Source organism: Corvus kubaryi, unplaced genomic scaffold (genome assembly GCF_017639235.1).
Source record: "Corvus kubaryi isolate FWS band 111438036 unplaced genomic scaffold, C.kubaryi_AGA036_p1.0 37373, whole genome shotgun sequence".
NCBI classification, from domain to species: Eukaryota; Metazoa; Chordata; class Aves; order Passeriformes; family Corvidae; genus Corvus; species Corvus kubaryi.
In genome coordinates, this window is record NW_024581121.1 from 1,039,238 (window position 1) to 1,053,733 (window position 14,496).

At 58.9% G+C, this 14,496-nt stretch overlaps 2 protein-coding genes across 7 annotated transcripts in view; one reads left to right on the top strand and one right to left on the bottom strand.

Moving 5' to 3' along the window:
- The window catches only part of ZBTB7B (zinc finger and BTB domain containing 7B), a 13,999-nt gene extending 4,659 nt beyond the window's left edge, over positions 1–9,340 (top strand). For 4 of the 6 annotated variants that reach the window (XM_042034473.1, XM_042034468.1, XM_042034472.1 and 1 more), the window contains exons 2-3: positions 6,157–7,160; positions 7,929–9,340. In XM_042034473.1, coding sequence (XP_041890407.1) covers positions 6,166–7,160; positions 7,929–8,349 — 1,416 coding nt within the window. In that variant the 5' untranslated portion in view covers positions 6,157–6,165 and the 3' untranslated portion in view covers positions 8,350–9,340. Of the gene's footprint in view, positions 1–1,607; positions 2,011–5,926; positions 7,161–7,928 lie in introns of those variants that run through there. The other 2 variants (XM_042034470.1, XM_042034467.1) reach the window with 2 other exon arrangements.
- Positions 9,341–9,897: 557 nt separating this feature from the next.
- Positions 9,898–11,150, bottom strand: DCST2 (DC-STAMP domain containing 2). The gene is made up of 3 exons (XM_042034574.1): positions 10,574–11,150; positions 10,405–10,498; positions 9,898–10,310 (listed from the first exon to the last, which is right to left on the bottom strand). The coding sequence occupies exons 1-3, from the start codon at positions 10,725–10,727 to the stop codon at positions 10,163–10,165; spliced, it is 396 nt and encodes a 131-aa protein (XP_041890508.1). The 5' UTR covers positions 10,728–11,150; the 3' UTR covers positions 9,898–10,162.
- Positions 11,151–14,496: the final 3,346 nt, after the last annotated feature.

The following is a 14,496-nucleotide window of genomic DNA, read 5'->3' on the forward strand; positions in this document are numbered from 1 at the left end:
TCCTTCCTTCCTTCCTTCCTTCCTTCCTTCCTTCCTTCCTTCCTTCCATCCATCCATCCATCCATCTGTCCTTCCCCCTTGCATGTTCCTGCCTGTGCCTCAGCCATCTCCTTGGCACATTGGGAAGGCCAGAGGTGACACACAGAGGCCACATCTGTCCTGAGGGATGTGTGGCCATGGCACCCCATGCCATGGCAGGTCGGGTTGCTGCTCTCTGTCAGGAGGTGATGCAGGAGATGGGGTTGCCCTTCCTGCTGTTGGAAGAGGAGCTGGGATGAGGCCATGTCCCATCATTGGTGACACTGGTCAGGGTGCCACTGGCCAAGGCAAGGGTAGAGCTTGGAGGAGAATGGATGGATGGATGGATGGATGGATGGATGAAAGTTGCCCCTCAGCCCCTCAGCCAAGGCAAGCAGCAGTTTGTGGCCAGCACCTGGGTGGTTGCAACACCCCCAGGGTGGGGGGGCCACAGTGACTCACCCCATCCTGGCCACCAGTAGGAACCCTGACTCAGGGCTGCGTGCCCATGCCGTGCCATGCCCCTCCCTGCCCGCCTCGCCCACCTTATCTCCCGCCCTTAGCACCTGGCACACCTGGGCCAGGGGGGACTGGCGCCGTTCCCCTCCTTTATGGGGAACAAAGGGCAGGGGAAGGGTTGGCAGCAGGTGCCACATCCCTCCCTCCTCCCTTCCGTCCTCCCTCCCTTCCTCTCACGGACACTGTCCAGGGCTGTGCCCTCTTTTGTGCCCCCCACTGGAGCAGCTGGTCAGCCTGGAGCATTGTGGCAGTGTGGTGGGCGATGCTGCCCACAACCCTGCTGCCACTGGCTGTGTGCTGCCTGCACTCCAGGCACTGGGCAACCCGTGGTACCACAGCTGGCTCCTGCCCAGCACATGGTCCACAGTGATGGGAGAGGTGGGATACCATGGAGGGCACGCTGGCGATGCCCCTCTGCCCACCTGCCATCTCCGCTGCCTGCCCACGGGCTCTTGCACAACCCAGCTCTTTCTGTGAGCATTGCTGGGGCTGGGCCAGAGGCCCGTTGCTGTCCAGCTGGTGTGGGGCTCTTCCCCTTTCTGCCTGGCCTCCTGCTACAGACGGCACCAGCATGGTGCCTGGAGCCTATCCAGGGCCATGCCAGGGTGCTGCAGTGCAGGTGCCCCTGACCAGTCTGGCGTGGGTGGCCTGGGCGGGTGCTGGTACTGGTGGTGGGGTGTGGGGCACGCTCTCCAGGCTGCTAATTGCTGTTTAGCTGGGGACACAGAGGGTGTAATTATGGGGGGATTGCGTGAATCTGCAGCCTGGCTGGGGGGCCCACGAGTGCCCCTGCCCAAGGAGCGGAGGGGATCAGGCAGCATAGTCCAGCTGGGCCGGCGTTGCTTCCCACATTCCCCATGGGACCTCAGGAACCTGCTCCAAGGGTAGAGCAGGACAGGAATCCATAGGACCAGGGGGTGGCTCCAGGGCTGGCCGGGCAGGCTGCAGCATGCTGCACCGAGCCCAGCCCTGCTCCCACCAAGCGCAGGCGCCCTCCCAGCTCGGCCAGGCTGGCCACGGCCAGTGGCGAGCACCCAGCACCCTGCCTTGGGGCGGAGGAGAAGGTGAGGGCCTGTATGATTCCTCGGCACAGGGGGCAGGGGCAGACAGCTTGGAGACAATGCCAGTGGTGAGGAAGGCATACTTATGGTACGGAGTGCCTGTCCTGGCAGTGCTGGCAATTTTCTCCCGTGGGACTGGGCCAGGGGATGCCCCCTGCCCGGTTCCGGGTTGGCGCCCCACGGCGCGGTGCCGGCTGCAAAGGGTTAATGCCGTGTGTGTTCTGGGAAGTGGGGCTGGGAGGTGCGTGACCCGGGGTGTGGGCGTCGACTCCTTTTGAGGTGGGATCCTGAGCTCAAGTGCAGCGGGGAGCGGGGCCAAGTTCACACAGCACCCTGCCTTCCCCTCCCTGCCACTCGCGGGCCGCCAGCCCGGCCGCGACGCAGCGCTGAGCCACGCCAGGACCCAGGGCAGGTGAGCTACACACCCACCCTGCCATCACTGACCGGTATGGTGGAGGAAGTTGCCAGGGTGGTGGGGACCCAGTGTGGTACCACTGGGCACTAGGAGAGCTGGGCCAGCTGCTTTGGCACCAGCAGGCTGCGGGATGTTGGTGTTGCCTGAGCCCTACACCACCCTTGCTGCTGGTGGGATGGGACGGGACGGGACGGGATGGGACGGGAAGGGACGAGTGGCAAGATCTGGGTCACTTTGGTTTGGCAGAGCAGGGCCCACATCCCCAGTGGCAATGCCAGGCGGCTGGATGTGGCAGTGGGGTAGGTTTTGGCAGCAGTAGGGGGCCAGGATGCCAGCACAGTTCCAGCAGGCTGGGTGGGCGGCATGGCGACTTTGCTTCTTGTCCCTGCCACAGATGCCAGGAGTGGTTCTGGCAACGTCGCTAGTCCTGCTCCACTGTGACAGGGATGCCTGTGCCCAGCCTCCATGGCAGCTATCACACCGGGCTGGCACTGGGCCCCAGGTGCAGTGCCGGCTGGGCGCTGAGGCAGTCCTGGGCCACAGCGCCCCAACCCCTTTTTCAGTGCCGATGGCTAATGTGCCATGGCTGCGCAGCACACGGCTGTGCCTGGGAGCTCTGTGGGTGAGCTGGCCAGTATCAGGGGGTCTGAGCAGTGCCATGGGGCTCGCTCTCAGTGCTGTGGGGTGGGGGACTGTTTATCCTCTTTAATCTCCAAACCATTTCCTTTTGTCTCTGCTCGTTCTTTTCTTCTTTCAAAGAGCAGTGCTGCTTTCCCACTCCCTCCAGCAGTGGGACCGCCGGCATGTGCCTGCTGTAGGGTCACCAGCTGAGCCGGAGCCCGGCCGCCACCTTCCCTGCTGGGCAGGCAGAGGGACTACAAAGCCCCTGCCTTGCAGCCACACCACCCTCCACACTGTGGCCATCGGCACCAGGGCCACTGCTGCTCCCCATCGGCTTCAACCAGGGCAGTAGCAGGGTGGGGGAGTTGCACAGCCCGGACTCCTGGGTCCACGTTCCCAAAGGGTGAGGGGCCCCACAGGGTGAGGGGCCAGGGCGACGCTGCGCTGCGCTGCGCTCCCCTTCCTGGGTGACTCATTCTCCCCAATGTGGCTGTGAAGTCCCTCGACAGCATTTGTGACTCTTGTGACTGAAAGCAGGGGTACTTGGCAGCAGCCCAGGGGGGGGGACTGTACTCCCCAGGACCTCTGCCCTCCTTCCCCATGGGGGAACAGTTCGGGAGATCCCCCCCCAGACACCCCTTTCCACCTCACAACTCCCACCGTCCCCAAGCCATGGCCCAGTGCTCAGCGCAGGCTGGCGTTTTGCCCTCATCCAGGGCACCATCCCAGTTTGGTGGCATGGGATGCAGCCTATCCCCATGCAGGATGGGTGCTGCAGGGGCCCCACCCCAGTGTCTGTGGCTCTGGCTGGGTGGCTGGACCCCTAGGACGGAGGGAGCTGGCAGGTGGGTGGAGCCTGGCCATGGTTGTTCCAGGCAGCATGGGCTGGCAGAGGGATGTCAGGGTGACCTGGGCAGGCATTGTTCGTGCTGCCACCCGCCCTGCATGGGAGCCAGCTCAGCATGGGGAGCAACTCCCCCTTTCCTCAGTCCCATTTGGCTGCTGCAGCTGCAATGTGCCCAGCCACAGCATTGACATCACTGAGAAAGCTCTGGCATGGCGAGGACATGGGCATCACCACCTGCTCCCTCCCAGCCACCATCTCCAGCACCAGCCAGGGAATGCTGGGGGGCCGGGGGTGGCTCCAGTCCCCTCACACCTCATCCTCCGCCATTTCCTTATCACTGCGGTGATCTCCTCGACGGCAGCGCCCGCTCAGCATGTGACTTCGCTCCAGTGAGGAGGATGTGCGGGGGGGTGGGGGTGTCAGCAAAGGAGCCGTAACAGGCGGTTTAGTGCGATGGAAAATCCCCCTCCTGTCACCGCCACCTCGCCCCCACCCTGCCCCAGCCCTGCAGCCATGTCTGCTGGCATCGGGTCCTGTGGCTGCTCGCAGGGGTCCCAACTCCCTTACCAGACCTGTGCTGGTGGGTTCTGCGGCATTGGCAGCACTGAGGCTGTGTCCACCTGCACTGTGACATAGTGAGGCTGGTGGCTGTGCCCATCCCTCAGAGCACCCCCCCACCCGCTGGGATATGACAGGGTCTCAGCTGCTGCCCTGCGCCCAGACACCACCCACGTCCCAGTGGGTGCCATCAGTCTTGTGAGTGCTCTGTGCCCAGAGCTTGTGGGGCTGGAGGTGCTGTGGGGACAAGGGCAGAAGGGAGGCTGTCCTGGTGCCATCGCTGGGGGAGGCAGTGTTGGAAGGGAGGACACAGTGCCACCCTATCCTGTGACCATTGCCTGCAACAGTCCTGGGGGTCTGTGGGGCTTTGGGCCACCCTTGGCAGGTGCCACATCCCTGTCATCCCTCTCCAGCTGCCCAAGCTGTGGCATGGGGTACTTGCCCCCCCATCTTAATCCTGCCCCTGCAGCTAATCCTGCCTAATCCCACTGGGGGCTGTCACTGCCTGTTGGCTCCCAGGGCCCTGATGGTTTAATCACCCCTAATCCGATCACCCCCGCCTCAGCAGGCAGAGGGGACCCCAACCAGTGGTGGGATGGGCTCCTGCCAAGGAGGGGGGCTTGGCCATGGGTGCTGGCGCCAGCATCCCAGGCGGTCGGCACTGCCTGGCTCCCAGTTTCAGGGGCGGCTGCTGCCTGCCATGCCGGTCGGGCCTGCTCGGCAGCGGCTGGGGCGGCTCCGCAGCCGGTTGCTCCGGGGCCGTTCCCAGCTGCCTGCCGAGGCAGCCCCAGCTGGCGGCCGCCCAAGCGCAGGGAGCGGCCGGCTTGGGGATGGGCCCCTGTGCCGGGGGCCGTCGGCCGCGCCGCCCCTCCATGGGCAAGAGGGGGCACGTCCCCCACGCCTGCCTGCCGACGGCAGAGTGTGGCTTGGCACAGTGTGGTGGGTTTGGGGTGGATGGGCCTGGCATGGCTCAGCGTTGCCTGGCATGGCTTGGCGATGCCCAGTGCCACGTGCCGCTGTCCACCATGGCTTGGCTTGGCATGGCACAGCTCTGGCAGCACCAAGAGTCACAACCCAGAGGTGGTACCCATCTCTGCCTCCCCCAGGCTGCAGTTGCTGGATTCCCGTCCCACTGTCACCCAGCAGTGCCGGTATCACCCAGCAGCCTGGCTGGCCTCAAGGGCCATAGCTGGGCATGGTGTCGGAGGGCAGGTTGCAGCCCTGGAACTGCCACTGCTGCCTGCACCCTGCCTGCAGGTTGTGAGGGTCATGGGCTCCCCCTTGCCACCTGTGCTGGCTCCACAGGAACATGTGGGTCCTTGGTGGTGCGCCATGGGGACAACAGTGGGAGTGCGAGCAGTGCTGGGTTTAGGGCTGAGGCCAAGCTCTGCCAGCTGCAGCGTGGGAAAGGCCTGACTGGCGCAGGCTGGGCTTGGTTGGGTGAGGAGTGGCCCCGGGCTGGGGCACAGGGGGAGGGAGGGGGCCCAGTCCCGACCAGGAGCGGGGGCAGGAACCGGCGGCACGGGTGCTGATCCTAATCTGCCGTGGCAGGAAGTGTGGCCCCTGTTCCCAGCCCAGCTGGGCTCCATGGGGCGGCCCCCAGCCCTCAGGGTGCTCTTCCCAGCACTCGCCCGCCTACCTGTGCCTGCTGCCAGTGAGGCCCTCGTTCCCAGGATGGGTTGCTGGGAGCCAGTGGCTGCGCCTGGCCATGACAGTGGGCTGGGGGGGGATTGTGGGTGGGCTGGCACAGGAAATGCTGCACTTTGGTGCTGTTCAAAGGCACCACGCTGAGATTTCCCCCTTTGCTGTGGCGGTGCGGGCGGCTGGGTGCTGGTGGTAGTGGAGGAAGCGTGGGGGCCTGTGGCAGGGGGCCTGTGGCAGGGGGCCTGTGCCCGCCAACCTCGACACAGCATGGAGGGGACTGAGGGCAGACTGCGGGCCCCAAGCCTGCCCCAGTTTAGTGTCCCGCTGAAACCCCAGTGCCACCCAGCATGTATATGGAGGGTTCCTTGTGCCCTGGCTTTGTGACAGCGATGCTCCAGCTGCAGTGTTTCTTCCAAGTGCTCTCTCCCAGGTTGTTCCTGTATCAGTCAGGCAGCATCCTATCCTTCCTGCAGGTGAGGACGATGGCCAGCCCAGAGGACGACCTAATCGGCATCCCCTTCCCTGAGCACAGCAGCGAGCTGCTAAGCTGCCTGAACGAGCAACGGCAGCTGGGGCTGCTCTGCGACGTCACCATCAAGACACAGGGGCTGGAGTACCGCACCCACCGTGCTGTCCTGGCTGCCTCCAGCCGCTATTTCAAGAAGCTCTTTGCAGGGCCGGGGCCAGGGCAGGAGGTCTGTGAGCTGGACTTTGTGGGGCCAGAGGCACTGGGTGCGCTGCTGGAGTTTGCTTACACAGCCACGCTGACCATCAGCAGCGCCAACATGGGCGAGGTGCTGCGTGCTGCCCGGCTCCTGGAGATCCCCTGTGTCATTGCTGCCTGTGTGGAGATCCTGCAGGGCAGTGGGCTGGAGGCACCTGGCCCTGATGATGGCGACTGCGAACGTGCCCGCCGCTACCTGGAGGCTTTCTCCGCCCTCCCCGAGGGTGAGGTGCCTGCCCCACCACCCCCCCGCCCCACCGCCCGCCGCAGCAAGAAGACCCGCAAGTTCCTGCAAGCCCGTGGTGCCCGGCTCAACAACCATGCCGAGGAGCCACCCACCGAGGCTGAGGGCTCTGGCAGCCCCCAGCCGCCCCCACAACTGCCCTCACCACCTCTGCCTGAGGGGCTGCCCCTGCCCTATGACAGCTTTGAGCTGCCTGAGGAGGAGGAGCTGCCTCCACACCCCTTCCCCTTCCCCTACCAGCCCCCCCTATCCCCTGATGAGGCCGCTTCTGACGATGACGCCATCGACCCCGACCTGATGGCATATCTGAGCTCGCTGCACCATGAGTCGCTGGTGCCTGGGCTCGATAGCCCTGACAAGCTGGTGCGCAAGCGCCGCTCACAGATGCCCCAGGAGTGCCCTGTCTGCCACAAGGTCATCCATGGTGCCGGCAAGCTGCCTCGCCACATGCGCACGCACACGGGCGAGAAGCCCTTTGCCTGCCAGATCTGTGGAGTCCGATTCACACGGTGAGTGCTGCTGGATGGACTCTCCCTGCCTGACATGTACTAAATGATATCTCCTATGGCACTCCCCCTGCCAGTCCTAGGGGGGCCTGGTCACAGGCCTGGCATGGTCCATGGGGTCTTCTGCATCCCCTGAGTGCTGCTGGGTTGTCTGATGGCATACTGCACAGCACCCCTCTGCCAGTCCTGCCAGTGCAGTGCAGATTCAGAGGGTCTTCTGCACTCCATGAGTGCTCTGGACCAACATAGGGTACCCAATGGCATCCTCCATGGCACCCCCTGCAAGCTCTGTTGGGGTGCAGTGGGTTATGGGGCCTTCTGCAGCTCATGAGTGCTGCTGGACTGATATAAGGTACCCAGTAGCATCCTTTGTGGTGCCCCTCTGCCATACCTGCTGGTGAAGTCAGGTCAATGGGGTGTTCTGCACTCTCTGAGTGCTGCCAGATCAACCAAGGCTTGATACTTGATGGGCACCCATAACACCTCGTCTGCCAGCCCTGGCATGGTGTAATGCAGGTCCAAGGGAGTCTTCCACACTATGTAAGCACTGCCAGACTACCCAGGGTACCCAGCAGCATCCCCCCTGCCAGCACCCAGCTGCATCTCAGCCATGCAGCCGTTCAACGGTCCCCTGCCCTGTCAAGCCCCTAGACCCCTCTGCCCTGCAGAGCATCCCTGCTCTGGGACTTCAGCACCACTGCCCTTCCTGCTATGGCTGGGTGGCATGTCAGCTACTCAATGCCAATATCTCCCTGTGTGTCCCAACTCCAGGAATGACAAACTGAAGATCCATATGCGGAAGCACACAGGTGAGCGGCCCTACTCCTGCCAGCACTGCAGTGCCCGCTTCCTGCACAGCTATGACCTGAAGAACCACATGCACCTGCACACAGGCGCCCGGCCCTACGAGTGCTACCTCTGCCACAAGGCCTTTGCCAAGGACGACCACCTCCAGCGGCACCTCAAGGGCCAGAACTGCCTGGAGGTGCGGACCCGCCGCCGCCGCCGCGATGAGCCGCCTCCACCACCCGCTGGGACCCCTGGCCTCGACCTCTCCAATGGGCGGCTGGAGGGGCTGCGCCTCTCCATTGCCCGCTACTGGCCTCCAGGGCAGCCCGAGGAGGAGGAAGAGGAGCCGGAGGGTGAGGAAGGGCCGCAGCCAGATGGCGCCGTGCCGGTGGAGACGGCATAGGGCCGATGCAGCGGCAGGTGTCGTGCCGTTCCATGCCGAGCTGTGCCGTGCCCACTGGGGTTTCTGTTCCTGTTTTTCCCGTCACGGTTCATTCCTAGTTATGCAAAGGGGGAAACTCCCCTCGGCCGATTTGCACAAGGGGGTGGGGGGCCCCTACCACCCCCCAGCGTGCCCGGGCCCACCTGGTCATGCCCAGGTGGGCGAAGGGGGGATTGGGACTTGGATGTCCCTCCACCAAACCCCTCGTGGATGCCAGGACCGGGCAGGGGCACCCATGGACCGAGGCCCCCCCCCAGTTGGGGAGAGCCCCCAACCTCTCCCCAGTGGGAGGGCGGCCACTGCCCTGCGCTGTGCATAGCTTGTCCCCACCTCCCCACTCCGAGCAGCCCCCCCCCGGCGAGCCCCCCTCGCCCCTGCACTCCCGGCTGCTTTCTCTTGGTTGCACTATTCGGGTGAGCCCACCCGGGTGCGGGGCAGCCCTGGCCCCCCCCGGCCCCTTTCCCCTTCTGAAATCCCCCGGCCCTGTGGGACCCCCTTTCCCTGGGGTGGCCGGGCCCCCACGGTCACCCCTCTGTCCTTTGCACATGCCCCCCCGCGGGGCGCAGCCTCCCCGGGGGTGTAGGGGACCGGCACTATTTGTCTACAATAAGAGTTTTATCTATATTTAAAAAGATGATGTAATATATTCCCTCTCACAGCCCCTCCGCTGCCAGCCACCAGCGCTGCCCGGCCCCACATCTGCCATGGGGTGCCGGCAGGGGTGATGGGGCCGGGGGGGCTCTGCTCCCGTCATGGCTTTAAAGTGCCTTATGGTGAACTTGAACCTTTTCGGCTACTTGAACCTCTCTGGTGTCAGGAACCAAACAAACCATGGGCGGGCGGCCCTCCGCCCCGCCGGGCCGCCTCTGCCTGTCTGTATGTCTGTTTGTGTTTGTTTGTTTGTTTTTTTTTTAAAACGAAGGCTGCTTGGTAATAAACGGAGAAGCAGGGACTTCCCTCGCGTCCAGCTGTCTGTCCATTCTGCACCCCTGCCCCGAGGCAACTCGAGATTGGGGGCACTGTGGGGCTGGGGACAGGGACATTGAGAGGCTGGGGCACCACAGGGATGGGGAAGGGGCACCATGTGTGGGAAGAGGGACATCGAGGGGTGGGGGGCAGCTTGGGGCTGGGGGCACCACGGGGATGGGAATGGGGACACCATAAGGGCTGGGGACAACCATAAGGGCTGGGGACAACCATAAGGGCTGGGGACAGGGATGTGTAGGGACTGGAGGCACAGTGGGGATGGAGATGGTGGCACTAAGGTGCTGGGGATGGGGGCTGGAAAGTATTGAGAGGCTGGGGTCACAGCAGGGATAGAGCCAGGGGCAGCGTGGAGCTGGGGTATCACAAGATCAGGACCACCATGGAACACTGGATGCCAACTCAGAATACCAACTAGGTACTTTATTCACCAGCCCTTCCCCACCCTGTGGCTCTCAGCTTCTGCCTCACTGGTGGGGCCCCAGCCACATCCCAGCACCCGCACCCATGTTTTTGCTGCCTCATGGCACTATCCTGCTGTCACTGGGCCCTGCCCTCACTTTCACTGCTCTTGGCCTGCTGCTGGTAGTTGAAGTCTTGCTGGGACAGAGGAGCACAGTGTTGGCATCCAGCATCCCCAGTGCCGGGGAGGACAGAGGACATTGCCACTCCCACAGCCAGCCCTCACCTGCAGAGCAATTTGTTCTTGTTGGCCACCCCACTGTTGCCTCCGTCTCCTTGTGTCTTGTCCAAGAGTCTCCTTGCTCTTTTCCTCCTCCTTCAGCTGGGCTCACACCCGGGTGGCCGTTCTGAAGGGGAGTCTCCAGCCCTTTATCATGTCCTTGATGCGCTGCCGCAGCAGCCGCCCTCGCTCCTGGCCCCGCGGCGACCGCACAGCTCCCAGCCACAGCCCCGGTGTCTCCTCGTCACTGGAGTCCCTGCAGGGGCAGAGAGGGCAGGGGTCAGCTGCAGCCCCCCACACCTGCTGCAGCCCCCCAGGCTCGGGTGGGCTCCTGGCATCCCTCTGCTCACATCTCCTCATCCCCAGAGTCCGGGTAGCTCAGGGGGGCCATGCAGACGGAGCAGGTGTTGTTCAGGGCTGCGTAGCACTCGCTGCAATACAACCCTGCAGAAAACGGGGCTGTCAGGGGGGACGTGGCATTTTCTGGGGAGAGGGACCCCAAGCTGTGGGAGTTCCTACCTTTGCAGCCGGGTGTGAGGCAGGCGCTGAAGCCCGGCTGCTCTGCCGCCCCGCAGGTCAGGCAGTGTTTGCGCTGGATGCCCACGAAGCGAGCGAGGCAGGTGAGGGCAGGAGACTTGTGGGCACGGGATGATGCTCTGGGGGTCAATGCCATCCTGGGGGTCCTTGACACAGACCCTCAGGGATACCACTGATCTTTTCCATCCCACCAGGGGTAACTTACCTGTATTCACAAATCTGCTGCCACCAACACACAGGTTTTGACTGGTTCCTGTAAAGGTTCATCCCTTAAATGTGCTTGACTTGGCATCTACCTGCTCCATGGTGTGCAGCCAGTCATATTGAAAAGGTCCTTGCCTTTCAGTAGCGAGCAAAATTACTTCATTCAAAGTTGGTATCATACACATGACTACTTCTCTCCCTGGTTCATTAGCACAGCTTGGTATTTTGCCAGTCAGCTTAAGAGAGATCCAGTGATGTCCCTTTGGATTCCAAATAGCCAGCATGGCATCTGAGACTAGCACAGTTAGTGATCATCCCAAAGTGAATTTCTGGGACTCCTGTATCATTAGGGTGGCAGCTACTATGGCCCATAAGCATGCTGACCATCCAGTTACTTGGAAAAGGATGCCACTGGCCTTTGCCAACTTCCAAGAAGCTGTGTCATCCCCACAGAGGCTACCTGTTGCCTTTTGTGCACACATCATGGAAAGGGTTTAGTCCAATCTGGAAGGCCTAAAGCCAGTGCTTCCATGAGCATCCTTTATGGTGTTAAAACTGGTTCAACATTCTCGGGGCCATTCCAGCAATTCTTCAGGGCCTTTGATTACCAAATAAAGGGGGTTGGCAATTTGTCCAAAATTTTGAACTCATATGGGGCAAAATCCCGCCACTAACAAAATTCCTGTTAGTTATCTTTTAGGCTTAGGAGCTGCAATTTGGAATATCGCTACTTTTTTTCTTCTCCCAGATCTCGTTGTCCTTTTGATACCTTAAAGCTAAGGTATTGGTCTTACCTTTTTTGTCTTGAAATTCCAGCAAGTCCCAAAAAGTTCCCCAGGCTTATGGTCACTTTCAAGCAGGTTTGTTCCTTGTCAGCTCCAATTAGGATGTCATCAACAGGCTGTAAAGGAGGAACACTGTTACCTTTTTTCCATTGTTCTGCTTCTTTTGCTAAAACCACCAAATAAAGTGGACCTATTTTTGAGTCCTTGAGGGAGCACCGTCCAACTTCATCTTTCTTCCAGTCACAGAGATTTTCTCATTCATAGGCAAAGATGGTTTGGCTTTGCTTGTCTATTGGGATACAAGAGAAAGCACCCTTTAAGGCCAAAACAGTATGGTAACAGTTTGTTTTTGGCACTGAGGTTAGCAAGACATAAGGATTTGGTACAGTTGGGTGTATATCTGTGCATATTTGATTGATTGCTCTTAAACTTGTACTAATCTGCATGCTCAAGAACAAGGCTTCTTTACTTGTAGGAAGGCATCTAAAAGTCAGATTGACATTGTCTGAGTATGCTGAATTGTAAGAATGTGTATATCAATGGTTTCAGACCTTTCTGTGCTTCTGTCTTTATAGGATATTTATTCATTCTTAATGGTTTAACTTTTGGTTCTGAGCTTTTCCTCTTAACTGGAGACATATTCTTTGCTTTTCCTCATTTTCCTGTAGCCCATGTGGATCACTGCATTTGAAATGGCATCCAGAATATTTTCTCCAACGTCCTCCAATGGTTTACCCATTAACAGGTAGATCTGAGCTTTCCAGCCTGTCTCAGGTGGAAATGTGAAACTGCGCAGTATTTTCAGAAAAGGTTAAAGGGTTTGTGTGTTTAAGCTACAAAATATATCTCATCCCAGCAAGGGAAGGGGGCATTACAGAAACCGATGAGTTGCTTTAGTGTCACCAACTATACATGCCATGGCTGGTAGGAGTGGCTGAAATGCTGCCCCAACAATCTGTATTGGAACTTTTCTCAGCAGGCCCTTGCAGCAAGTTACTTCTGAAGGTGTGGCACCACTATCAATACAAAAATCTAGTGTTTCATTCCCCAGCTTTACTGGAACCAGAGTATCAACTGGGCATGCCCTGATATTTTCCCCTGGTCCCCTTCCCTCACTGTCAAAATCCTCCACCATCATAACATTTACCTCTTATAACTGACCTCTCCTGTCAACAAATAGCACATTCAGGCCAAGACCCCCAAATGTCCAGCCCATTCCTCTTCTTTCTTCTTCTCTAACACCATTCTTTCTTTTCTACAGTAAAAAAGTTTGACCCTTAAGTAGTTATACTGCTCCCACCCCACTGATTGATTAAGGCCCAGTACCACGTGTTTCCTTGTGACTTCCATGGAGATTGATCCCACTGATCAGTTACACTGATAAACCTACACCTTTTGTAAAAGCAATGGGAAAAAGGAACAACAGTGCACTTGCCAATCCAAGAATTCCATCCACCCCTCCACCCTTGCTTGGATATCTCTGGAGCACTGCATTTTGGATTTGCTCACTGCCATGATGCTGAAGAGGATTTGGAGGAGTCCATGATCATCTGGCTGGTGCCCACTGGAGTTCTGTCTGTTCTGATTCTCCATTGCCAGGGGCAGTAAGATGATCCAGGCAAGGCCTTATGGCCACCCCATCTGAGTCACCATAACGTCCCCAGGGTGGGTTCTTTCCCAGAGTGTGCCAGGAACTGATCCACACCCAGAGTCGGGATATTTGTTTCTTCTAAGTCTGTGCAGAGATGGGTGCTGGGTAGTGAATCCTCTAAATCAGCACCCCCTCAGGTGCCAGTCACCCTCTTTGATACACTTCAAAGAGCAACAGATCCACATTTCCCGTAAACACCACAGTCTAAAGCTATGGATAAGCTATGGATAAGGTATCGATCATCTGTAGCCATGGGCTGCAACTTCCTTTGTCTCTTTTTAGAGATCCAGCACACAAGGATTTACTGCACATGCTCTCTGGAGAAGAGCATCAAAACCTTCTTGCAAGTTAGTGGGGAGATGGAGATGGTTGCTAGCTGCCCCTCTTAGAGCTTTGGACCATGAAGTTACAGCATTGCAGAGCAATGTGAGAGTTGGAAAAGGAAGTCAGGACTTTACAAGATGCAGAGGCAATCACACAAGATGTAATGATACTCCAGCAAAGTGGTGCTATGAGCAGCAATGCAGTGTAGAACGACTGTAAAATGGCAATATGTGGTGGTACATATGGCTCACAAACAAAGGCACAGATGTGGGAAAAATAAGATTTATATTTCCCAATCATATTCACAGGATCCTGAGGAATGGGATGGAAATATCTTGAGTGAGTCCTCAGACTCCAAGGTTGAGCTTTAGCTAGATTTAGCAGAAAGGGAGGTGGTAGAAGCACAATCTCTCATACAAATGGAGGGGCAGAGGGATCTGCTAGATGGAGGGGTGCACTTATAATCCAAAATGGAATTTTTGGAGATCTACCAGCAGAAGAGAGCAGAAGAAAAACTGACATGGATTTTGTGAGCTTGGAATAGTGGGGCTGTGTCTGTCCACTTACTAATTGGTGAAAAAATCCATTAAGCCCTATAGGCAGTAAGGATCAGATATACCAGGGATGTGCTTGGGGACAAAGTATCAGGGATCCTGTTTGGCAGGATATTGCCACCCCTGTGCTGTATCAAGGGTTGTGTGCAGCAGTTTTAACAGCATGTGCAGACATTGATGAGTTAGTGCCCTCAGAAGTTGATGTTCAAGGAAGAAGGTTTTCTTTTCCTGCAGCAGATGGGGCTGGCTCATGCTCTAATTACAGGGATGGGGCAGCAGTACATAAAAGTATCATAATGCAGCTTTTGAGAGGGGCACCTGTTTCATTGAAGACCTTGATTACACCAGCAGTCACAGTGCTACTAGTAATATAGGTGTCCTAGCAAA

Excerpts from the sequence above, each read along its gene's own strand:
- DCST2 (XM_042034574.1), bottom strand. The coding sequence starts at position 10,727 with ATGGCATTGACCCCCAGAGCATCATCCCGTGCCCACAAGTCTCCTGCC. Across the intron at positions 10,499-10,573 it reads CCTCACACCCGGCTGCAAAG|GGTTGTATTGCAGCGAGTGC; the intron begins GTAGGAACTCCC and ends CGTTTTCTGCAG. Across the intron at positions 10,311-10,404 it reads GACTCTGGGGATGAGGAGAT|GGACTCCAGTGACGAGGAGA; the intron begins GTGAGCAGAGGG and ends CTGCCCCTGCAG.